Genomic DNA, 26,062 nt, shown 5'->3' with positions numbered 1-26,062 from the left:
TCAATGGTTTTATGGATTTTCAGGATGCATGAAGTGAGAAATCACAGTTTAAAAAAAAAAAAAAGCCTTCCTAGATATTCTTTGTGAGAAATTTCACAGTTTTCCACTCAGATTTTCATATTTCTCAGGCAAAAATCACAGAGTGGAACAAAGGGATGTAGACAGACATTAGGGCTGATACTTAACTTAACTTTCGCATCAACTGTCTGGTAAAAAATCCTCTTTAAAAAGAAAGTAGTTTTCAACATTGCAATAAATACAGTGTTTAAAAAAAAAAGTAAAAAAACTCAATCTCAGCTAATTTCACAGATTAGTTGATAACTAGCAGGCTTGAAAAATGTGATGAGTCATTCTTATAACAATAAATTACAAAAAACAAACATTTTAAAAACATAAAAACATTCTAAATTATAATCAAGTGCTATTTTAGTCATTATTCCCTTTATTAGTTTTCAACCACTCCTGCCTGCATGGTTGAGTATTTATGTTAAAAATAACAAATCACCTGCATCAGAGTTCAGTCTTTTCGTGTCCACTAAATGTGTTCATCTATCTGGACGCTACAAATAAGAACCTCTTGTTTGTTTAGCTCCACGTTTATCGAAGCCGATCTCAGCACATTTAATGTTTCTTTTCTTCCCATTTTCTCTGTTCGGGTTTCTGGACCGACTCGGTTCAGATCCTCCAGCAGCTCCTGATGAAAACGTTGCTTTCAAACGGACCGGGCTCTGACCGCTGCATCTCCAGTGATTTTACACGCTGATGCAATATTTACCACGGCCACTTTTAACTGCAACACATTTAGAGGAAGTTTAAATAATTATAGACACGACCCAGAAGCCGCAGAAAATACGCTTCATGAACAACCTGCCATTAGCCCCCTGCTTATCTTATAACAACGACCTCGACATGTTGGATTTGAAACGACTGCAGCTCCATTAACTAGTGATTTAAATAAATGTTAGCACATGGACCAAGCGTGGTACTGACGAGGGCTCGGAGGCCGGTTGAATCGTCTCCCTCAGGAAACACTCGGAGAGGCTTCCTTGCCTCGTTACCATGACAACACGCACTACAGCCTACAGCTAAAGCAGCGCGGCTGATCGGATCTCCAGCTCTACCTCCTCTCTCTGGCGTACTCCCGATCCATCAGTGTCACGCTAACCCGACTCCTCGCATCACACAGGACCACAGCGGCTCCTCGCGGAATCTCGATTTTGGAGTCAGGTGGCCTTGAAAAAGTATTCATACCCCTTGGAGGTTTTGCGGGTGCATTTAATTGGGCTTTTTATGTGCTGAATAAACACAACAGATCGGGATTTTGAAGTGGAAGAAAGATTTTTATTTTTTTTTTAAACCTTGTGCAAAGAAAAATATCTCCGAAGTGTGGTGCAGGGCTGAAACAATTGATTGGTTAATTGTGGTTAATCAATTAGTTGAAATAATCGCCAATTAGTTCAGTAATTGATTAGTCGCTAACTGGAGTACACAGCCTCAAAAAAAGGAACCAAATATCTAACGTGTGTTGATCTCCGAGCTGAACTCAAACTTTTGGCAGAGAGAGTGATTTAAATGAGAGAATAGAGGTCGCCATAGTTACACAAAGGTGTCATTCTGGTTGTTGTAGTTTAGCTAAAGGAAGAATGTCCTGAATCTGAGAAACCCACCATCCAGGCCGTTGTGCTGCTCGTAGCTGCGCTTGCCCAGGATGGTGGGCGAGCCGTTGTTGAGGATGGGGGAGGACTTTATGGGCGTCAAGCTGCCTGTTGAGATGGATCCGCCACGGGTCGGCGGGTTGGGCTTGGACGGACGGGGATGTGCTTCTGAACACAGCGAGCAGAAAACAGGTCAGGCAGAGAAGAAGACACCAGAAGCCTTACTTTCAAACGGATAAACATCGTAAAAGGAAAAATAAATAAATAAATACTCAATTTCTGTCTGGATTTGAGAAATTTTGAACAAAAACGACTCATGCACAACAGACGAATTCAAAAGAGAAACAGGAACAAACAGCGGAACAAACAAACGCAGTAGGACGCAAAAAGCAAAGAAAGAAAGACAAAAGGGCACAAGTAATGGAGTGACAAAGGAAGAGCACGATCGAGGAAGGAAACAAGGAAGAATGGAAGGACACGAGAAACAAATCGGGTCGGACACAAGAAGTAAAGATGGGAATTATGTGTCAGAGGAAAAAGGAAGGACATGGGAAAGAAAAGAAGAAAGGGCAGAAGAAAGAAAGGACAATCCAAAGGGCAAAAGGGCACAAATAAGGGAGCGAAGAAGGAAGGAAAGAAGTAAGAAAAGAAAGACAATAAAAAAGGCACAAGAACAACGGGGTAAAGGAAGTTAGCAGAGAGGGAAGGATAAGAGGAAGCAAGGGCTCAATAAAGAAAGAGGAGAGGAGAGAAGGAAGGAACGAAAAGGATAAAATGGAAAGATGAGGCAGGGAGGAAGAAAAGACAACCGGCCAGGGAATAAAGTCTGGAAGCATTCGTATTTTCTTAGTCTAGACTTTTCCTGGATTGAAATAACATCCCAGATATTTCCAGACTTTCCCAGGCTTCTTTTTTAAGAATAAAAGCTTCTCATGCTCAACAGATAAGCTGAAACATGACAAACTTGACAGCAGGCCTCTTACCCAAGTACCGAACCACAGACTCCAGAGGTTTCCGCTCCACTGGTTTGAGCTCTGATGGCTTTTTTGGCCGATCCGGTAACCTCAGAGCACCTGAAGTCAGTCAGCGAAACAACACTCATCAATAACCAAACAAAAAAAAAACATTTGAATGTGGCCAAAGTTTGGCTGTTGGGAACACAAAGCCTCCTACACTCTGCTTTGATGGCTGCTGTGTTGACGGGGAGGTAGGGGTGCCGGGCCAGGTACCGCGGTCGGATGATGTCCTCGCAGAGGCGTCGCGCCAGCCGCGTCGCGCCGGTGGTCTGCAGGAAAAACGCCTGCCGGGTCTTGACGGCAAACTTGGGGCTGCCGCTGTGCCGCAGAGGAAGGCCGTGAGGACTCTGGAACGACAAACGTCGGATCGGTCAGAGGATCCTCGCCAAGGATAAGGCAGGACTCGTATCTCGCATTATTTTACCCTGAAAGCAAATGACTCTAAAGTGCCAAGATGGCTTTGAGGTAAATTTGTTCCACCTGGACTCAGATGGGTACTTTACTGCTGCGAGTAGAGGCCCCGTTGCCCCGCTATCATTTTGAAAATCCAGACGGGAGTGGAGAATTTAACAAACCCTGATAGTTTCTGTTTTATTTTGGCCGCTGCAGCTACCGTACCAGCAGCGGGCAAAACTCACTGAAACACCAACTTCCTCTAAATAAAAGCAAACCAAATAAAACCCAAAAAGGTTGAAGCTTAATGCAAGAATCAGGGCTGGAAACTTCTTTATAGGTTTAGTCAGTACATGCTCTACTGAAGGCGCAGGCGTACATGTGACGACCACAGATAGCAAAGACCAACATCAAAAACATGAACACAGACGGAGTCGGTCCACTTTTCCCCACTGTAAAATTCAAGAAGTTTTCAAGTAAAATTAAAACACTTTCCGCAACGTGTTCTGGCATTTAGCAAATGGAAATTATTTTGGTAATTATAACTAACATAAAACAAGAAAAGTTTAGTCTGATTTAACTTCAGACAGCGAGGGGAAAAAAAACATCTCCGAGATGAAAATGTCTGGTTTCAACCGTAAATAACAAAAAATAACACGAGTTTCTTTCATTTGAAAATAAAGTTTGAGTTCTTTAAAAACTGACAGCAAAATGCTTTTAACCATCTTGTAAAGTCATTTCAATTTTCTATTGAACCACGGCACTAATTTGTTATTAGTGAAGCCTGAAAAGCTGTATATGTGGATCTCTTTCTAGACTTTCTCATTGCATAACGACACTTTTTGACTTAATAAATTCGGTCGAATGGACAAAGTGGAATTGAGGAAACAAAAACAGATAAAGGAGAGTTTGGGGGAGGGGGCGGACTAAACGGAATTTGGAAAATAACCAGCCATTGTCTGAGATGCAGCTAGATTGACTGAGTCAGGAGGATTTCCTCTGATTAACGGTCCAGGAATGCAGCCGTTACCAAGGTGTTGCGGTTGGGCCCCGGCCTCTCGCCGTCCAGCCTTGTGGGCATCTTCAGGCCGCCGTACTTCTTCCAGTAGGTCCAGCATGAAGCGCACAGGCGACACTGCATGTTGGGAGGTCCCCACGAGTACCACTGGTAGGAGCTACTGGCTATACACACACACACACACACACCACAACAACATCAGCCTGACAGAGCACAGACTTTCACTTTCTTTGTCAGCTGATAGGAGAAGTCATGATGGGATTTGATGTTTACCTCCATCATAATCATCTAATGTGATGCACAGAGAAGAGAGGGAGTCTGTATTTTTCTTAAATTATCTATATTATAATAGTAAAAAAAAATTTTTTTTTAAATGTGCTAAGTTGGAAAACTTACTATAGCAGCTTTCACAGGCTCTGCCCAGCCCCGGGGTCTGCCCTGAGCCCAGCGGTCCTGGGACATTTGAGCCCGCTGCTCCGTTTAGAAGCGCTGGCTTTACGCTGTTACTCAGCTGGTTGGGGTTTGGCTTGTTGCTGGAAGTTCAGGCGAACAGAGACGGAGTCAGACATGAGAACAACAGACCGTCTTAAAACATGAACGCAGGTACAGACCAGTGGGGGGGAGGAAATAAATAAATAAGAATGTGATGACCAAAATCTGACAAATATTAAAGTTTAATTACTGGAAGGGGAGAAATGACTTCCTTTAAGGTTTTCTCTTGCATAACCACAAGATTTTCACACACACAGTTTGCTGGAATGCTTTTTGTTGTTTGTTTTTTTTCTGGCTCACATCAGTTGCAGCGTTTCTTTCCTAGTCTTTATTAAGCCCTCATTTGTCTTTATTCCCATCATTTAACAACTACTGCTGATTTGAATTCTATATAAGTAATACAGTTACCTTAATAAGATCCAATAAAAAATTTTTAAAAAAAAGACACGATGGACCACTCCACACTTTGTTTTACTCCCTTTTAGTTCTTCAAACTCCCTACAGACTCTCAAATTGACTCTTAGAGATGAGACCAACGAGTCCATCTTTGAAAGCATGGAGCAAATGTAGATCAAACTGCAACGTTACGCGTAGAGCGATTCTGAAAGCGGATACTTCCTCTCTGTGTGTTAACCTCTTAAAGAAGGCCTCTGACGATGGGACCTTCTCTGTCTGGAAGCTTCTCAGACACACTCTATCCTCCAAAATGTAGGAAGCAGCTGAATGAGGCATGCTAAGGTTCAGACACAAACTAAAATGTATGATAGACCAAAACAAAATATTTGGCCTGTTGTAAGGACTTTTTCTAAAGGGCAGTGACAAAGTTCAGTGGTCCAGATCTTAAGGTTTTCAGACAATATTGTGCATCCGTAGTTTTCAGTTCTGCCATATTCATATTTAAAAATTGTGAATAGAACAGAGTTATGTTTGATGTTTGAAACTTGGCATATTTTATAACCTAATCTTCCTTTAAACTTCTTTACAACTTTATCTCTGACCTATCTTCAGTGTTTCTTGGTCTTCATGATGCCCCTTCTATCCTAGTGTTTTCTCTGAGCTGGATTTATACTGAGATTACACACACACGCCCACGCCCTCACACACGCCCGCACACAGATATACACACACACACACCCGACACAAAGAAGAGCGCCTCATTTAGCAATCAGGTGACTTCTCATTTTATTTAATGGCATCACAGGAAAGGGAGCCAAATACAAGAGCGTGCTACAATCACTTCACAATTGCTTTTGTTTATCACCAAAAAAAAAGAAAAACCTTTTGTGGCTGCAACTTCAGCTTTTTTAGCTTAGCAACCTGTGTTGCTTTCTTGCTTTGAACTGAAACGTCCAAAAGTCTTAGTATCTGAAGAGAAAGCACTCACTAGTTGGGGATGTAGACCTGCTTGAGTTTGCTCTCTGCCTCGGCTGCTTTTAATCGCTTCTGGAGCAGGAACAGGTGAGGAGGAGGAGAGAGGAAGAACAACAGGATTAGATCTATTCAGCTCCTCGTCTTCTTGCGACCAAACATCAATGGTACCGAGCTTAAAGTAAGGACAACCATGTAAGGACAATGTACCTGCTGGACGTATCTATCTGTAGTCTTCCACATGTAGTAATACTCAATTATACTTGTCAGCGACTTCCAGGGCAGCTGAGAAAGAAGAGAAGAATGATGGACATGGTCATATGATCTAGCTGATTGTTTAAATAAAATCCAATTTGCCACAGAGTTGTTGTTGTGGAACATTTTCCCTCTGACAGGAAAACCTGAAGATTTATTCTCTGGTTCAGCTGAAGCTGATTCCAGATCTCAAAGTTTAAAACAAAGCTGTAGGAAATTGCAGCCCCACCCATGCTGCTGTTCAAAAAAAAAAAAAAAGAAAAAAAAAAAAAAAACAAGCTAAACTGGAAACAAGAATGAGTAGCACTGAGAGACGCTGGCCACCAGGTGGCGGAGTAACGCTCACGGTGACAGCTAACTGAGGATTAGAAAGGGCTCAATCTTCTCAGGCTGAAGCCTAATCAGAAAATGAGGAGCTGCAGCATCTTCCTCCCAGCTCCTCAGCAGAACTCAACCTGGTTTTCAAATGGATCTGTGTGATCACCACACACAGGATGAACAGGCTGCTTTCCAAAAAGAAAACAAAAAAAACGGTCCAGTTCATAAATAATCAATAAAACACTAAATAAATCTGCAAAGATCCCCTGTAGGGCAGCAGTTAGAAATACACTACATATCTGACAGACAAGTTGTGTCCTGCAGTTTAGCTTTGTTTCGATCATACAACATAGCTTTATTCAATGAACGTTAGAGATGAATCAACTATTGAAATAATTGTCAACTAATTTAGTAATCAATTAATCATTAACTCTAAAAAAAAGGACACTTGCTGAAAGAACACACTTTCAGCAAGTTTGTTGCTGAAAGTGTGTTACTTTCAGCAACAAAAACAGTCAAAAAAATAGTTTTTTACTATTCTTTATATAGTCAGAACTATACAAAGGATGTTTTGCTAGTCCATTTTTGCTAACAAATTACACTCAGTTAACCTAAAAAATGCTTTTATTAAGTCAAGCAGAAACAGCTAAGAAAGGTAAGAAGTATTTTTTAGCTACAGATGCAACTTTTGCAACAAATGATCAATGTGCCACAATTGCACATTGTGGAACATTCCAGCAACATGTTTTTAGGCAACAAACATGTTTTTTTCCCAAATTTATAAGAGGAATTTCTTTTGTTTTTTATTTGCAACTTTTGATGTATTTCTAATATTGTTTTTAAAAAAAGGTGCAAGTAGTAGTTAAATGAAAAATCTGTAGAATATGCAATTTTTTTTTATTTGATTAATTGATTGGTTTGAAAAATTGATAGATTAACTGAGTGCTAAAATAATAATTAGTTGCTGCTCTAATGAATGCTGAAAACAAAAACTGGGTGAACAAGTTTGAATGTATGCAGGTTGGCTGAAGAATATTTGCAGCAAATTTGCTAAACTAATGCAACCCGTTCTTATTTTTAATAAATAATTTTTTGAAAAACGCATCATTAAAAGTAAACAAAAAAACATGATGATAAGTATGAGACCGGTGCCATGACTGTGCTGAACGATCAACTCCAGTCTTTTTACTTTAGGAGAACAAAAGCTAGAAAAAAAAAAAAAAGCAAGCGATTCTGTGAAGGCGCTACTTTTTGGTTTCCTCACTTACAAAATCCTGCTGGATGTCTGTGAAGTCTTTGCCGTATTTCTCCAGCGCTTCCTCGAACAGGTTGGCCTCGGAGGCGCTCCACTCCTCCATCTCATCCCTGCAGAGGACGGGCCCACCCTGAGGCACCAGAGCCGCGATGGCCCGGGTCATGTCGTAGCCGTTGGTGTGGAGCGTGTCCATGGCGTGGAACTGGAAGGGAACCGCCGTGCAGAGTTAAAACGCTAAGCTATCGCTAGCATATCAACAGCTGCGCAGACAAGGTTGCACGCTTTAAGCAGCGGCACGACGTTGAGCTGAACCCCCGAACCCGCTTCCACGTGTCTCACCAGTGTGATGTCCCTGGAGGCGGCGGCGGCGCTCATGTGGAGGCTCGGCTGCCGGACAGAACTGCTGCAGTCCAACGCTCTGGCGAACGTACCGACCGACCTGTGGGACAAAGACGGCTTCAGCAAGACGCAAAACTGTGCTGCAACTGGCGATTATTGAGGCTACTGGCTATTATTCTGACGAATAATCGGATTTTAAAAAATTGGGCACATTCAGATTTTTTCATTTAACTATTTAAGCCTTTATTCTACAATATTAGAAATACATTAAAATGTGTAAATAAACAATTAAATTCCTTTTTTTTTTTAAATAATAGAAAAATACATTTTATTGCCTGAAATGCAATAATATAGTTCTTTTTTTAGTGAAATTGACCCAGCTGAAGCTAAAACTGTGCCTCTTGAGGAGTTTTGGGTAAAATATTTACAGACAAATGGGTTTTCTTCTTAACTGCAAACATTTTTTAGATTTTGGCTTAATTACTTATACTTACTATATTATACTTACTTACTCATAATCTCAAATTAACGATTAATCAATTATTAAGTTAGTTGATGGTTATTTCAACAAATAATTCATCCCGAATAATGTGATTAATCGTTTCAGCCCTAATACTGAACAAGGATACTTTCTGACTATTAAAGGGCTCCTAAACATTTTCCATTTTAAACAATAAAATAAAATTCTGATGCTCTTCAGGTCAGTTTTGGCATGTCCAATGAGGGAATGTTTGTTTATTGGTTTAATACAGGATTTTATTCCAGCAAAACAGCGGCACCGCCTCCAAAAGTATGACGGGTCCTTTCTGTCAGCGACCGTCAGGCTGCACAACAAGCACAGCTCCCAACAGATTGGTAGCAACGCAATATCACAAGTACAACACTTCCCAATGTGGAACCACATTTAAGGGACAACATCTGATGAGACTGGAGGCTTCATGTTTCTTTCTTGTACAAACTTATTTTATCTACAGACGGTCTTTTCAAAGAGAAATATTTTATTTTGGAGTTTTTCTGTGAGTGCTTATTCTTATTGCCATTTCCCTTTATGTGTTTTTTTTTGTTGTTCTTTTTGGCTCATTTCTTTTATCCAATTTGTTTGTTGATTATGCTAATTTCTGCACACAGGAAGATAAAAGAGCAGAGGTGTTACGGATTTCCACAAACAAAGATGAAAGCACTCTGGAAACGATGCGTACATTATTAATCAAATTTAGATACATGAAAATATTTATTCCTCCCAACATGTTACTTATTTAGTTTTAACATTATAACACTTTTAAATTGAATAAAAATATATTTTTGTACCACTTCTAGGTTTATTATTTATTATTTTTTATGTCAAAGCAGCAAATTTTGTCCCATTTATTTAACTTTATTCACACTAGTGGTTGTTCTGCACATCTGTTTTGAACGTATGAGAAGCACTTTGTGTTATTTTTGTTTCTATTAAAATAAAAGTTTAGTAATGCCGCTATTCATGCGGCATATTAACATGGCCTTACTGATAGCGCATTCAGTATAAAATTATGATTATATACTTACAAAATCTTAATTCTGTAGTAGCTCTTCTCACCTTAACTTTCCATATGTACTACACATCATTTCTGATGGAACCGAAACATTTAAACCGTTTTTGGCTTTCACGTTAATTCAAACCTGGGAAATTTTGAAAACAACCTGCCCACTGTTAGCATAATTAGTGTTCCTCTCTAAACAGCTTTCTTGTGATTATTTTTTTCATTGTTTACTTACCGAGCTACGACTAAAAACTGGTCGATCTGTTTCTCTGTTAGTGAGCTGTTGGGATCCCAGATCTTCTCTTCTAGCTTTGCCAGGTCTCTGCCGTCCTCTTCATCTGAATTTACCAACACACACAGTAAACATAATTTGATTTAAGGAAAAGAAAAACTCATCTACCTGTTAAAGTTTTTATTGAATCCAACTGTGCCTGGTTTGCAGCTTCTGCTTTTTCTACTTGCTAAGAAGAAAAGGTTTTGGCAAAACATATAATGTGTCCACAAACATTTACATTTTTTTACAGTATTGAGACAAACATATTATTTTACTATGGTACGTTGTAATTTTTGAATAAAATTAAGGCTGTGGTTATGATTCATTTTCTGTGAAAGTACAAGTTATGGAAGCTTTTCTTGGCAGATGCAGATTTTGACCAAAACCATATTTTTTTTGTCTAAACAAGGAGGGTAAATCTGCTGCAGGTTTGTATATTGAAGTAGTAGGTTAGAAATCTGAAAAATTGTAATTAAACAATTACATAAGCAAATCATATGTCTGCACACGTGTTAGGTGGCGAGTTTATAGAGTGAAAATAGTAAAAGTGTTTGGTTTTGATGCAATTAATGAATTGGGATGAAAAATAAGCTGAATTTCCAGTTACTGATCAGCCAATCACTGATTGGAGCTGATCATTGGATGATTTATTATGTCCTTTTTCTTTTCTAGCTGTTTTTCTTAGTTTAACAGCCTTACTGGCTGGATCTTCTGTCTAATGTTTGGTCTTTGAGTTTTTGCAGCTTTAGTTGTTGGAAACGTGCAATATAAAGAAATTTGATAACCGTTCGACCAAAACAAAGCAATATTGAATTTGATGTATAGTTTATGGGGTTTTTTTTTTCTTTTACACATTAAAATCTGAAAAGTGTGGCATGCATTTGTATTTAGACTACCTTTACATTTATTCAACAACCAGCCGACTTTGTGATGGACAATCTCATAACAGAGATTGAATGCATTCTATTGTGACAAAGTGTGAAAAAGTTCGAGAGGTGAATAAACTTTTGCTAGTTGAAAAACTATCGGATAGCGCTGGGACTTCGGTGTTCAGGATCAGGTTCTGATATGAAAGCAGTTAGTTATTGGACTACCGTGCCGTTCAGATGCACCGCATCAATATTCAGTGGTTAAAAAAAACAAGAAAATATTCCCTGAAGAAAAGAAAAACCTTCTCTTTGAATCCAATGTTTATTTAAACAGGCCAGATTAAACTACCTTCATTCAGGAGGTCGGTGATGTCAGCCTGGAATTTGTTCCCGATGCGGATCTCCCCTTTATCCGCCAGCAGGGTCTTCTGCTGAGGGTCGTACACCAGCGAGTAGAAGAAGGCATCCTGGGAATTACAGGCGGGAGGAAAGTTCAGAGCAGAAGACGGGCAACCGGGCCTGAGAGTGTGCCGTTATCTGACTGTGTGTGTGCGCGGCTTCCTCGCTGCTAGTCTCTCGTCTCCTCATTACTGTGTGTGAACAGAACATTCTGGGTCAACATGCTGAATAATTCATCTGGAAACAGGAATCTTTAAACTCGTAAGACTCAGACCCACACAACCTCATACAAGCCCGCAAATCTAACACACCTAATCACATATTTAAATCCCATGATGCCGCTGGGCATCTGCACCTGGGGCTGGATGCATACCGTAGCTTCATGGCCAGACGCACAAAAGCCTGTTCCTCAGAATTACGAGGCTGTGTGTATAGATCTCATACTGTATAAATTTCAGTCCTTCCATAATTTTTTCCTCAAGTGCTCAAGGATTTTCACTCACAATATCGATGGATGCCATTAACATGAGCTAGTTATAGCAACATATTCATGCTCTGTGCGGCAGAAACGTTTTTTGGAATGTTAGTTGTTTAAAGCCACAGGAAACATTTACTGCCAACGCAGAAGCCGCAGGAAAATGGGAAAAGAAACTATGCATTTATCTGAATTGAATGTCATTGATTGGGTTTATTGTTGCAAAAAAAAGCAAAATCAGAAGGACAGCAAGACTAAAGCATTTGTTTGAATTTGTTGGAAAGTTGTTTGAAAATTATGAAATGTTAAAGCGGCAATTAGAGTTGAGGTGATGAAGAAATTCTAAAACTGTACAAAGTTTTCTTCTTGAAATAAACCAAAAAAAGAAAGAAAAAAGCTGAAATGGAAAGCAACTGTCAGGCACCATTACGTATAGCTGCAGGAGATTAAAAACTGAAACCAGTCATAATCAAAGATGGAAAAAACCAAAAAAACAAGCTCTGGTGAGAAGACTGCAAGAATGCCTGCATGCTTTCTGCGCAGGAATGCACACATACATACCTCTCTGTCCAAGTAGGACTTCAGGGCTTCGGTTTCATTCAGCAGCGTCACGCAGCACTTCCCTCTGGAGTCGGGCGAGGACGGGGAGGAAAATCAAAGTAGCGAGATGCACGAGATGAAAGAGAAATTGGAGGAAAGGCCAGAAGACACATTGTCAGTTTCTTGCAAAAGCGTTCATATCCCTAAAATGTAGCATTTAATCACGTTAAAACCCCAAAGTTCAACGCATCTCATTTCTAGTAACAGACCAACACAAAGTAATGCATAATTGCGAAGAGGAAAGGGAGAAAATGCAAAGTTTCAAATTGTGTTTGTCTATCTCCATTCAGCAATTTTTATTCTGTTACATATAAACAAAAACCAGGATAATTTAAACTTGTTTAAAGTGAGGCTAAAAAATAAAAGTGCGCATTTATAACTTTGTTCCAAATCAGATGACTCATGGTACGGAGGTCCGTCAGCGATAGTGTCCGTTTGGCTTCGCTAATTGCTACTTTCTAAGTTTAGAGGATTTCACAGAAAATTATTAACACCCCTATATCTAATTTGGGAGGGTGACAAACTCACGACAACCTGTGAAAAAATCTGCACACCCGTGTAAATCAGGAAGTCTTAATCAGTCTTGGCTTTAACCTTTCAGGACTCTTCTTTAACCCTTAACCTTCCAGCTTTGACGAAGAAATGTCAAGTCATAACGTGGTAATGAATGGAGCTTACTGATGAGTAACGGTAGGGTTAAGTCTAGAAACTGGCCTCTGTTGGTATTTAGTGCTCGGTTTGCCCATGACATCAGAGCTTCATTTAGTGCCAGATTTTTTTTTTTTACCCCTCCAGGGGGTCTTTTGTGGGCTCTAGTGTCCCTTATATGACAGTAGGCTGACAGGAAACAGGGAAGGAGAGGGGGGAAGACATGCGGCAAATGTCGTCGGGTCCGGGAGTCGAACCCGCGACGGCCGCGTCGAGGACTCAAGGCCTCCAAATACGGGTCGCGCTAAAGACTACGCCACCACGGCACGCCCCAAGTGCCAGATGTTTTAATAAAGCACGGCACCTCTTAACCCTCAGGTGTCTTTATGAACATTTTTGTCTTTTTCAACACTTTTTCCCTCATCAACAAGCCATTTTTTTAGTTTTGGTATTTCTATAGCAGTCCATTAGAAGATAAATGTTCAATCATCTTGACTCATAAAGGACAAACGCGTCCCCTTCCAGGAAATGCTATAAAAAAACATTTCAGTTTTCTTTTTACTTTCCTTTTGACAATTGTCTCAAACATTCAGAAAATTTTAACCTTTTAAATCTCAGCTTTATTACTTTATGCCACTGTTATCTATTTTAAAAAAAAAGTTATGCAAAAAAAAAAAAAGGATTCAAAATTTTGACTTGATTTGTGAGGCTTCGGATTAAAATATTACTTCAAGTCACATCTTTTTCAACTACTTTTTTAGGGCAAGTCTTTTGATCAACTTCAGTCCTGATCATAATTATATATTAAACATCAATCAGGGTTTTATACCTTCAAATGTCAGATTGAGAACGTGATGTTAATATATTTTTCTGAGGAAAAAAATACTCCCATTAAAAGCCCCAATTTTAAATTTTTCAGTGCTTGCAAAATATAATTATGTGTATAATCTTAAGAGTTTCATTTTTGAGAAAAAACAAGTCACAACTTAGTTTCAACCTGTAAAGTTTTCACAGCACTATTTCAGGGAATGGGAATTTTTGTCCTTAATGACTTCAGATGGTTGAAAATTGACTGATACCTCTGGGTTAATCAGTTATTATAATATTACAATGTTTTTCTTCGTTTGATATATTCTAAGTTTGTATTTTGTCTCAAATAAAGGAAAAAAAAAAGTTGAAACAAAGCAAAGGCGCAGCATAGCTAGTGAGGCCTGCTGGTGGACTACCTGATGTGTGTTGCTGGTAGGGACTCCAGCTGGCGCGACAGGAAAAGCTCTCTGTGTCTGAGCTGGTGCTTCTGCTTCTCGGGGAGATCGGCCATCTCTGAATTCTCCATCTCCTCCTCCAACTCCCCTAGAGTACAAAAAAAACCCAACAACAGGGAACAAAGGTCAAATATACGCACATCAGATGAGGTGGAACAATGGGCTCCTTTGGGAAAAACAGCAGGAACGGAAAATCTTTCGGCAGCTGTCGGTACACTGTCTCGGGTGCATGGCAAGAGGACCCAAAACACGGGGACGCGCACTTGATGAGCCAGAACAATGAACCCCCCAGAGACACGAGCTGTGTTCACACACCTCAGACATGTTTTATGGGAATCTGACTGACTTGGCGTACAAGAAAAAGCAAAAAGAAACAAGTTCACGTATAATTCTGCCTCCTTTATATTGGCTGAGGTATACAGCTGCCGTTTTATGTCTTACATGTTGATCACAAAAGTAATAAGCTCAGAAGGATTGCATTGGGGTTTAAAGAAATAGCAAAAACAATCTTTGATGTGAGCAGAGGAAATTATAAAAGCTTCCTGTGCAGCTCTGACTCACGTTGACAGGAGGTTCAAACAGCAAAAAGGTGCTCTGTTATGAAATAGGGATGATTGTCATGAAAGGATAAAAAAAAAAAAAAGAAAAGTGCATTCACACCAGCCATGATCAGTTCAGATTAAGAGTTTGAATGTCCGGTTCGTTTGGGGAGGTGTGAATCGAACGCTGATGTGAACTGAACAAGCGAACTCTGCTCCGCCTACAAACCTCAGTTTCAGTTCGGCTAAAGTAAACTTCAGCGCTGCTCGAATGCATTACGTGGATGGAAGCAGAAAAGCAGAAAACGACCTACAGCTGTGCATTCTGGGTAAATACAACCTAAACAAATGCTCTAGTCTAATGGAAAAAATGGCTCATTGGTTTTTCACTGAAGACAAAAGAGAAATCCTGCAACCACTAAAATCTGACGCTACTCCATTTTTGTTCGTATTCTACGAAGGAGGATGTTGTGCTCACGTCTTCTTTTCAGGTTTTCGCGCCACCACAGGCGAACGGGGAAACTGATTTTTCAAAGCGTTTTCTTCATTTGACACAGCACAATGTAAAAGCGACCTGCACCAGCTGAAAATGTAGCAAATTTTGCAATTTTGGACCCCAAACCAACCAAGCGTGAAACTGCAGTAGTCATTAAAAGTAGAATTTTGTGTTTAATGTTGAGAAACCACATCCTCATCTCTCACACACAAACCCCAAAATCCCCCACCCCTCTTCCTGGCTGGACTTCTTGTAGAAACTCAAGAAGTACAATCTTTCCAGCCTTCTGGTCATTTTCTACACAACAATTATTCGGTCTGTCCTGTGTTCGTCCATCACTGTGTGGTTTAGCTCATCCACAAAACAAGACGTGTACAGGTCTACGGTCAGGAGAAGGATAAGCTAACATCTCTGCAGATCCCAGCCATCCTGGACACAAACCATCTGGACTTAAATCTTCAGCGTCACTTGCAAAAACCAGCCGCCTTGGGGACAGTTTCTTCCCCCAGACTGTCTCTCTGATGAACACTAAACAGTCAGAGTGCCCGGATCAATACAGCCTCATCTTCCTGTTTTGCAAAAACGCTTTATGTATAAACATTTACAAGGAAGAATGTACTTTGTCTTATTGGCATTGGCAGCAAGTTTGAATATTTCCATCGTTTGAATCCTGGTGTGGGGGCTTTGTGCATGGAGTTTGCATATTTTCCCAGTGCATATGAGGGTTCACTCCAGGTACTCTGGCTTCCTATTGAATTAATTGGTGCCTCACGCCCTTAGGTATTAGTTTGTGTGTTTCTGTGATAGACTGGCAACCTCTCGCTCAATGACCCCTGGAGATAGGCACCACCAGGAAAGAAATTAACTGAATAACAGATAAAAAAAAAATCATGGTAAGGAGTGGTAAGAATAACAAAAGTATCAAAGACAAAAGGGGCATAAAAACAGTGAGAAATGAAGACAACGAGAGACTGCCATTATATGGGAGAGGGGGAAGGCCTACGAGATAAGAGAAGTGAAACGAAGAGCGCTGGAGCAGTCAGTACGTGCTCCAATTCATTTGGAGTTTCATTAGAGGAAGCGAGGCTAAGAGAGAGAGAGACGAAGAGAGAGAGGCTGGGAGCAGAACAAAAGCAATCAAGGGATTTTCAGGAGAAGAGATGTGTGGCCAAAATCAATAAGTGCTTCTTCACTCCCTCACTCTCTTTGCCCAGCACTCAGCACCCAGCAGACACACCATCAATGCCCAGGAAGAGCAGCTCAGCTCGCTCAGATGGATACACTCTGCATGGGCCCTGCTCCTTCTTCTTCCTTGTGGTGCTGAATCATGAAGCACACAGGAAACATCCAAGCCTAATTACAGGAAGTTCAGTTAAAGCTCCAACAAATTTACAATTTCAATATTCCAGCTTTCCAGGCTTAAATTTCTATATTCCCCCCGCCTGCCCATGTAAAACCTAAACCTGGACAGGTTTTGTTAGATCTATGGTCATCAAGATCATGAGTTAACCCAAATCTGACGTTTGCTTCTGACCGAGTTGTGTAGTAAATATATGGGCATTAACATCTGTATCTGTATCACTTTCTAACATATTGGTGTCAATGTGTTATGGGAAAAATGTTTCCCCTTTAAAACCAATCATCCATACAGGTTTGTACCATAAAGAAAGCTCATGGACTGGAAGCCATGTCTGGATTGTCTTACAAATTTGCCTCTTCTTTCAAATGTACTGAAAATAATCTGACCTCTTCAGAACAGAAAAGAGTAAGAACTACAATCCCCAGAATGCATTGGAACAACAATTAGAGCTATAGTTTCCCTCCTTCCATCTATCATCAGGCTGGCGGGTTTTTTTTTTAAAGACAGATTAAAAAAGGCCAAAATAACTGAATTCTCTTTCTGCTGTTTGGCTCTAAAACTGAGCATTTCTACAGCACTATATCAGTTAACACATATTGCAATTTATCACAAATGAAACAAAGGGGTTATCCATATCTTTAGCAGCAATTATTAAATGTACCCAAATTAATCAGAGGGCTGTTTAAGAACAATAAAAGTGAAATTTAATCTAGCTATACACACCCTGTTTAAAGAACTATGTAATACAATGCAGTGGATACTGGTATAAATGATAGGCAGATAATACAGATATATGGGGACAAATTTCAAACGGAGACAGAGACAATTGCTCTTTTAATTCTCCATTTATCCCCAAACAGCTAAAGCAAAGGGAATATAAACTGAGCTGCATCAATCCCAGACAGCCAAGTTGAATCAAACAACCTGAGGAAAATCCTGTAAATAAGTAAAGTTCAGATTCTACTCTGCGAGACGTCTTCTCTTCTGAACACAACGGACCCATTTCAAACAAAAATGAGAGAAGACGCACAACATGCAACAATCGTTCCCCACGAATGCAAATCTTGGATCTCATTCAGTGCACAGAATGAGACAATCACTTAACCAGCTGCAACCCTTGGAAAGATAAAGCAATGTAAATGTGTAGTAGAGACATTTTTAAAATCAACAAAAAATACCATAAGCTGCACCGATTACTTTTTGTAGCTAGTTTCCAATTTTTTGTGCTTGTAAAGCTCCGACACAAATTTTGTTTCTAGGAAATTATCTTTGAGAGCGAACTGGAAAGTGTCTTCACAGAATAAAATTATGGTTTCGAAGAAACAACCTCCAGTTATAAAGTGGAAACAATGAGTGCAATTCTCTTATGAAAGAGTTATCAGTGAAAATAAAAACCATTATATGCATTTTGATTTAATATTGTGTTAAGTTTGCGAGTTGTTTATTTGCTTCTTACAGGACCCTTAAGAAGCCTTTAATACCACCGTGTAGAAGAAAACAGTTGGTGTTACACAGCTCCACAGAAAAAGATTTCACAATTACTTCAAATATAAGAAAGAGATCAGTGGTGTAACTTTCAAGACTATAATAGTGTGCTGAATGTAATAAGTATTAAGCATGTATTCCCTGTAGAGTTTCAGATCCTAAAGCTACTTTAGAGTTTTCCAAAAACAGTGCCAGCATTTCCAAATCCATGTTGCACAAAAATTACAAAGTATAAAACGGAGCAACACAATCAGCTTCCTGTTATCTGTTGATGTCTAACTCTCTTGGTTGTAGCAGCTTGGTTGAACAGATAGAAAATACAGTCTCCTATCTAAACAAGTCTTGCATCTTTTGGGCTTCCTCTGACTTCCTTTGTAAACGCTGATAGTGAAGCGAGCTGCCAGAGTCTTCTTCACGAAGTAAGAACTTCCACGCTTTTCTCATGTACGCATCACTGACTTCATACACACACACACACACACACCCCTACACACAAGCAAGGATTATCAAGTGGTCCATCGGTTGTTTGGACCTTCCAGCTGGCGCCTCAGTGCGAGTCCTTGAGTGGCAACCCAACTTCACAATGTACCCACACCACACTCTCTACAAATTGCCTCTCCGTCTCACCTGTCCCAGCCAATTATCAATTATTGATGAATGGGTCGCCTTACTGGCCTGAGAGATGGAAGAGGAAGGTGAGGAAGAGAAGAGAGCGGGCCTGAGGGTGAGATGTTGATGTGAGGAGAGCACAACAGATCTTTATTACCTTAATAAACTTCCTATACTCAATATGCGGAGTGTTAATGTGCCAACAGCAGATGTGCAGTGAAGGCGTGCCTTTCTTCATTATTATTGGTACTAAATACTAGTACTAATACTACTAATAATAATAATAACATCAGAGAAAGAAAAGTTTAGCAATAGTAATTTGTTGATTTTAGGCATGAGTGAACAGTCTGAAAATTTAAAAATTTTATATTTTTATTTGCCTATCTAAGTTTTCAGGTCATGCTAACTGAAAACACTCTTCAGAGTGGAAGTCATCAAGACAGTTAGCCAATCTTCCGTATTGTTGACATGTTTAAACACATCCAAAGGAAGCATAAAAAGTTATAAGCTAAAAATCATTCCCTAAAGAGGCACAATTCATTTAGGCTGCTCCAGAGGAGAACTATAATTTTAAGAGTGTCGTCCTTTTCGATCATTTGTCTTTTGATGCTTTTACAACTTTTAATGTTTCACACCAAACTTTTACAGGCAGAAAAATGTGCCGTCTGCCCTTCAATGGAGAAGAGACTCAGAGCTGACTTCAGTTGATAACAGGAAGGAGAAACTAGATCCATTAAAGTAGCTCTTTGTCTTCCTTGAAGCTTTCATTCTCTGTCATTGAACACGATGAACTGGAAATGTTAGTCTTTTGGAAAACTTAGGGTGTACATTATTTAATACAGAATACACACAGAGATTTATGTCTACAGTTAGCAAAGCTGACCATGCTAGTTGCCCTGACTGTTAATGAACCTGTTTGAAATGACTGCTTCCTAGCAGAGTTTTTGCCAGTTTCAAATTCAAGACTTTTTAAGACCATTATGAATTTGATGGGGGCAGGGGGTTTAAATCAACTGGCAATAAATTTGCTCTTATTCATAATAGACGCAAAAAAATTTAAAAATAAAGATAGCTAGCCAGGGTATGTCAGCAGTGACTTACCGGTAGCCTTAACCATCTAGTCACTTTTGCCTGACATAAAAGTTCTGCGAGAAATATGATTAAATAGTCATGTCAGATCGAAATTCATGACTTGTGTTTAACATATTTAAGGCCAAGTTACTTGAATTTAAGACATTTTAAATCTTCATTTTAGATGCATGAATTTAAGACTTCTTAAGGATGCACCTTGCATAAAATAATGCATTTGTTTTTAAACGGTATAACCCTACAGTGGTAGCTCTCTCCCATGCACACAGCATGACATGGATAGTTTTTAAACAGGATCGGCTAAAATCAGAATTTGCAGTTTGAAGCTTTAGAAAAACAAAGATGAAAAATCAGCCACAAAATCCTGATTAGTGCATCTCTAATAGTAGCCAATTGTTGACTGGATACAAATGTGCTGCTACAAGCCATGGGGTGGCTCAGGAAGTTGAGAAATACAAACATACTCCATCTCAGACTAAACATGTCACCAAGTCAAAAGTTCAAATTCATGACAAAAAAAAATACAAGCTTGTAAAATACAATCAAAATGCCACTGTAGGTCAAAAAGAAGTGAAAGACTTACCTGCACAGTTCTCCATTTGCTACGTAAAAGATGACTTCCAGAAAAAACCTTTTCAAAACTTAACCTTTTCCTCACTCTAGTGCATTGTGATTTTTTCCCCCAATCCACAGCAGATTCCAAAGAACAACAAAACCAGCACAGCTGGAAAACAGGACGACTCTTTATATTGGTTGCATTAGCTTTACCGTTGCACCTATTAAGAGTTTGTGCACTTTGCTTAAAAAAGTTTGAAAAAAAAAACAAAAACAAAAAAAACTAAGGTTGAGTCATGGCAAATTCATGCGTTTGAAAGGAGGAGCTTCAGAGCCAAAAAACAGAGAATTAGAAACAGCCATCTTCCATTATGTTCAGTTGTGGGAGCAGAAAACACCTAATTACCAGAGCTACAAGTGAGGCAGCCGAAAAACGTCTTCAGTCTTCAGTGATGAAGCACATTTTAAATGAAAACATAAGCAAAACTGGGTTGGATAAACCTTGCTAGCTTCCCTAACTGCCATGACTTTTGTGAATCGCTTTACAAATAGCACTGAGACCACAGTTTATAGGAAGAAGGCACCACCTTTAAAAAAAAAAGAAAAAAAAAAGAAACTAAAGGTTGAGTCATGGCAAATTCATGTGTTTGAAAGGAGGAGCTTTGGAGCCAAAATGCCAAGTTCTCCAGAGAGACCGTCCACTTTGGAGCCCTGCTTTACTCGTAGGGAGGGACGAAAGCTCGAGTTAAAGGCCTCGCATAGAAGGAGCACTGCGAACCTCTGCAAGCAAAATATTTGATCAATGACTCACAGCAGACACCCAGATTTATATATACACAGGCCACGAAGAGCTGCTCTCCGCAGAGCCATTAGAAATGTTAAATTAAAGTAGATTCAAGCCCTCCAGTGGCACCTAAAGGCAGCAGCTCCAGTCTATTATTCATGCACATGTATGTATCTGCAGTCATGCACTCAGAGGATGAGATCGTAGCTACAGAAATGCAGATGGGATGTTAACCACACCCATGTGGTAGAGTCCAATTCTCGCCGTTTGTTTTTTTTTTTTTTTTTTTTTATTAGAAATGTTGAAATTGTCAAGGCAACCCATCAACAATCCAAATCTGGTCCAATCTACCAAAATCCTGCAGAGTATTTCAGTTTGCTTCTTATTAGTACATTCCAATTTCTAATCTACACTTCTTCTAGACATTACTTACATCCAAAAACCTCAAAGTACCACTGACTGGCTTGAAACACAAGCCGACACTGGGTTTTCCCACAAAAAAAAAAAAAAAAAAAAATCTGATTCTGCAACACATGTGCCCCCATCGCTCCTCTGTGGATGCTGTGGTTAAGACTTGTATTTATATAAACACGCTTCCAAAAAGGCCGGTCGGTCTCTTTATAGAGGCTCACGCAAGAGCTTTCACACCCTTCGAGCCAACACAGCCTGCCACACCCAGCCGGAGTCTACAAGTTGACTTGCAATCCTCCAGAGCGTGTGGATGACAGCACTACTTACTGAAAACGGTAGACTGAATTAAATGAAATTGTATTATCAAATTTTTGGGAATTTTTTTTCTCTTCTAGATTAATGCTAATCTAGAAGGTTTAACATCTGATGAAGACTTTTTTTTTTTTTTGAAAGCATTTAGTCCTTAACAAGCAAATTACTGGATAAGATTGTAACAAATGCATGACATATTAAATTGTAACAACATGTATTTAACAAAAGAACAAAGTAGTAATGTAAGGAAAACTGAGTAATGCTTTGATTAATGAGGTAAGTAGCTGGTAGTTAGTGCCAATTACATTTACTTTTATTATATATCTTTTTCTATAATAGGGACTGTGTGTGTGTTAAATCAAATTAGAAACAATTCATTAGCGCTGTTTTTAATGTTCACAATCAAAACTTGCTTTAAAAAGCTTTACGCCTGAAACAATACAGTTCAATTGTGATGCATTGATTATTTCAATAATTGTCAACTAATTTAGTAATCTATTGATTGATCAAAATATATACAGTATATTTGCTTAAAAAACACAAAGCTTTAACTAAGCCAAAGCTGTACAAAAAATATACATTTACGATAAAAAAAAAAACAACCTCTGTAATTATGTCCTAACCAGAACTCCTAAAGTGGCATAGTTGTATCTGTACCCGATTCAATTAAAAATAAATTCAATTATTTATCGGTTAATCAAATAAATAAAACATATCAGCCATGCACAGCATTCATCTTAAGTCAAGCAGAAGGTGCTGAGCTTTTGCTAGCTGCAAAATCTTCTAACATTTTGAATGAGTGATCATTCATTCACTTGAATGATCAAATGAATACTTGAATGATCAAGTATTTACTAAAAGAATTACTTTATTATTCCCAAAGCGAAATTAAATACTTTTGAATTTCAATGTAATTCAGCACCTATTGGCTACCTAACCAAACTAATCAAAATATTCAATGCACATCAAGAGATTACGACATTCTGTAGAGTTAAAATAGGGTTCTATGTAACAGAGTTTCACCTACTCAAGCCTATGGCTTTTTAAGATCATTAAGACCATTATGGATAAAATTTAAAAACTATATCACAACAGAGCTGCAGATAAAAGAATGCAGGAGACCAAAACTGTAACATTTCTGGGGTCCTTTTGTGTCTCCTGGCAGCAGCTTTGTGCTCTTCTCATGGTACATGGCTCTCTAGCTAGCAAGCATTAGCGGCTTGTTATTGGTAGACTAAACCGCCTTGAGTTGCACAACGCAGTAAGTGAAGATGTCTCTGCACAACTCAAACTTTTGCCAAATAGAGAAGTACCTACATAGAACATATGAGATTAAACAGTCCTGCCACAACAAAATTTAAGACTTGTGATGAACATATTTAAGGCCAACTTATATTTTCTTTAAGGAATTTCAGTCATTTAAGGCCCTAATTTAAAGCATGAATTTAAAGCCTTTTTTAAAATACTTTTTAAGGATATGAAGCCACCTGCCCCTAAACTTGGAAGAAATCTTGTTGGGGTTTTTTCTCTGCTTATTTACCCTTTCAATTCCTTTCAATTCAGCTGACCTCTTTGGTGATGACGCAACAGTCTGGAATGGCTGCTGCTTTTTAGCAACAGCCTTCTGCCACCTGCAGCCTCAAATCTTTCTTTTGCACGTGCTCCTGTTGGATTTGCCACACAACTGAACAGCATTCCCTTTTAGCTCATTTGCGTCCCTGTTCGCTGGCCCTTCTCTCGGAGAAATATCCAATCACAGATAACACCGAGAGGCAACCAGCGATACTCTGAGTACGACTGGACTTGCTTTGGAGAACAGCACTCCGCAAGTGAAGAGCCGCACATTGAACACTTCCACACACACACACGCACGCCTACACACAGAGGAGTTGTCACACTGCAAAACAAAAGAAGAAACAATTTTCTCCTCAAACAAGTCTGCAGTCTGGATCAGTGCGGTAAAAGCTCTTTTGATTTCAAGCTTGCACTATTTTATGTTAGGGCTTTTCACCTCCGCACTGAGAAAATAACAGAAAAGGTTTTTAGCAGAGGAAGACATTTTTATGCCGAGGCTGGAAGTCTTTGATGCTCGATGCTTACTGGTTGGGTTTTGGTCAGTCACTTACTTGCATGTTTGTCTGCCAGAGCGATGAGTGTGCTAGAGATGTCCCTGCGCCGGTAAAAACACACCACTTTGGCCTCCACATTCCCATTGGCTGTCTGCAAAGCAGAGACAATCGACGTTACCAAGGCAACAAGTGGTGCCGCACAAAGAAAACCAACACACGTGAGAATGCACTACACAGACTAAATTTAAAAAATATTAATTTTTTTTTTTTTAAATCAGTGCAAGACTTGTTGTTAATGTAGCTATTTTCCCTACAAACTTAATGAGACATTGAATCATTTATCAAAAACAAAAAGGCTAAAAGATGGTTTCACGCTTAGAGGAGTTGAGTTAATTATGTTGAATTGAGAACTGAATTTACAAAAAAAGCAGAAAAAAAACTAATCATTATAAGCTTTTATTCTGCCAGCAAGGAGGACTGCACCTTTTCTTTGTTATTTAAATCATTTCAATCCAACTTACAGGATCCTCCATGTGAAACTCAATATAGTAAAAGATGATGAAACTTGATAATTGGTTCATGTGTAGCAGTAAAACATAGCAAAAAACTAAACCTCAGTCTACATCGCAGACATTAGAAAGTAGAAATGTACTAAGAAATCAGCTGGTGACCAGAATTTACAAAAGCAAAAACAGACATTAAATGCGTGTCATCCAAGCAGAAAGTCCTCATTAATTACATTTAGAATAAGATGATGAAATACATTTTATAAAGAAATTTGTCTAAATAAAGATGAATATTCAAGGTAGATGCAAATGAACTGTTATTTTAAAAAAGCAAATAGCAGGAAATTGACAACATCAAAAGGTTTAGGCAGGATGTCAGCCATCACTATAATGTGATGAAGTGATTTCAAGATCTGTGAATGTTAATATAATGTAATTTTAAAGCACTGGAAAGTAAACCTTTTCTGCGACGACTATTTCAATTCTTTCACACATGCTTTGTCATCAAAACGAGTTCATTTTCAACAACACTCTGAAAGTTTCTGTTGCCATTTTTAAGGATTTTACCCCAAAACTTACTCAAGCCATCTTTACGTTTATGCAAGGAGAGAATGGATTCCTCCGGTTTAGTTCAGTGTTTTTGTTGAGCGGTTTTCCATGTACACATCTACACTTCTTAAACCTCAATCTGAATCCGTAGCATGAGGAGACCGACAGTGACAGTCAGAAAAGAAGAAGGTCGACGCTGGGATCTGTGTCAATAACATTAAAACAACCTCCACATTTTGGAGCAGAGGCACAGATCAGGAGATTGGCACCGGGTTTCTGACAAAAGAAGAAGAAGGGGAAAAAAAACAAAAAACAGCTCGAAGGCTTGTCTTGATGAGTGACAGCTCATCTGCCCCCTTTTAGTAGTGCCTTTATTATAATAAAACAGTTTGCTTTCAATGTAAAACAGATGGACGAATTTAAAACACGCAGTGACTAATGGTAGGATTTTAAATCCCAGGTTGCAATTTTTGAAATTACTAACAATGAATAAATGTTAGTTCTGGCTGGTGATTATTGATAGCTGCTGGTGATTATTGATAGCTGCTGGTGATTATTGATAGTGCCTTGTATTATTTAATAGGAGACAAGCCACAAAACTGTAAAGCTGTTTTAAGTGCCTTAAAACAGTCATTTGTTCATATCTTTAGGCTAACAATCTTTAATGTCTTTTTGTAATAACTTTGCAACACGGAATGGATTTTACCTCTGAAATATAAACTTAGCACTTTTCCTAATAATTGAAAATGATTATTAAAATCTTGGAAGAATGAAATAAAGCATTAAGACCTCTAAATCTAACACAATAATAAAAAGGGTATCTGCAGGTTTCAGCAAGTCCAATCTAAGATGTTTTAATACCAGATTGAATTAAATTTAATACTGAAAAAAACTACAAATATAGGGGATGATTGGGGAATCCTGCTGGATCATATCGGCTGGCAACAGACGTGGTAAAAACAAAAGTCGCCCAAGCAACTGGTGCACTTACTCAAAACGGACACAAAAAAAAGCTACCTAGAAACCTAGCTAGCAAGGATTTATTAGCAACCAGCTGCTGGTGCCTCGAGTTACAAAAAAATAATAAGTTGTGCCCAGGATGTGTGTCAAGAGCAAAGTGGAGGAACTCCCAAACCAGG

At 39.0% G+C, this 26,062-nt stretch overlaps 1 protein-coding gene across 2 annotated transcripts in view; it reads right to left on the bottom strand.

The window, feature by feature from the left end:
- Positions 1–26,062, bottom strand: part of mta1 (metastasis associated 1) — a 45,171-nt gene that overhangs the window by 3,571 nt on the left and 15,538 nt on the right. For both annotated transcript variants that reach the window (XM_032547330.1, XM_032547332.1), the window contains exons 3-16: positions 23,926–24,019; positions 14,121–14,247; positions 12,208–12,271; positions 11,122–11,239; positions 9,865–9,967; positions 8,110–8,209; positions 7,784–7,972; positions 6,153–6,227; positions 5,959–6,017; positions 4,479–4,615; positions 4,095–4,246; positions 2,829–3,018; positions 2,639–2,728; positions 1,668–1,823 (exon numbers count right to left, since the gene is read on the bottom strand). In XM_032547330.1, coding sequence (XP_032403221.1) covers positions 1,668–1,823; positions 2,639–2,728; positions 2,829–3,018; positions 4,095–4,246; positions 4,479–4,615; positions 5,959–6,017; positions 6,153–6,227; positions 7,784–7,972; positions 8,110–8,209; positions 9,865–9,967; positions 11,122–11,239; positions 12,208–12,271; positions 14,121–14,247; positions 23,926–24,019 — 1,654 coding nt within the window. The remainder of the gene's footprint in view (positions 1–1,667; positions 1,824–2,638; positions 2,729–2,828; positions 3,019–4,094; positions 4,247–4,478; positions 4,616–5,958; positions 6,018–6,152; positions 6,228–7,783; positions 7,973–8,109; positions 8,210–9,864; positions 9,968–11,121; positions 11,240–12,207; positions 12,272–14,120; positions 14,248–23,925; positions 24,020–26,062) is intronic.

This window comes from Xiphophorus hellerii, chromosome 19, assembly GCF_003331165.1.
Source record: "Xiphophorus hellerii strain 12219 chromosome 19, Xiphophorus_hellerii-4.1, whole genome shotgun sequence".
NCBI classification, from domain to species: domain Eukaryota; kingdom Metazoa; phylum Chordata; class Actinopteri; order Cyprinodontiformes; family Poeciliidae; genus Xiphophorus; species Xiphophorus hellerii.
Note: the sequence above shows the minus strand (reverse complement) of the source record. Positions and strands in the feature narration are given on the sequence as shown.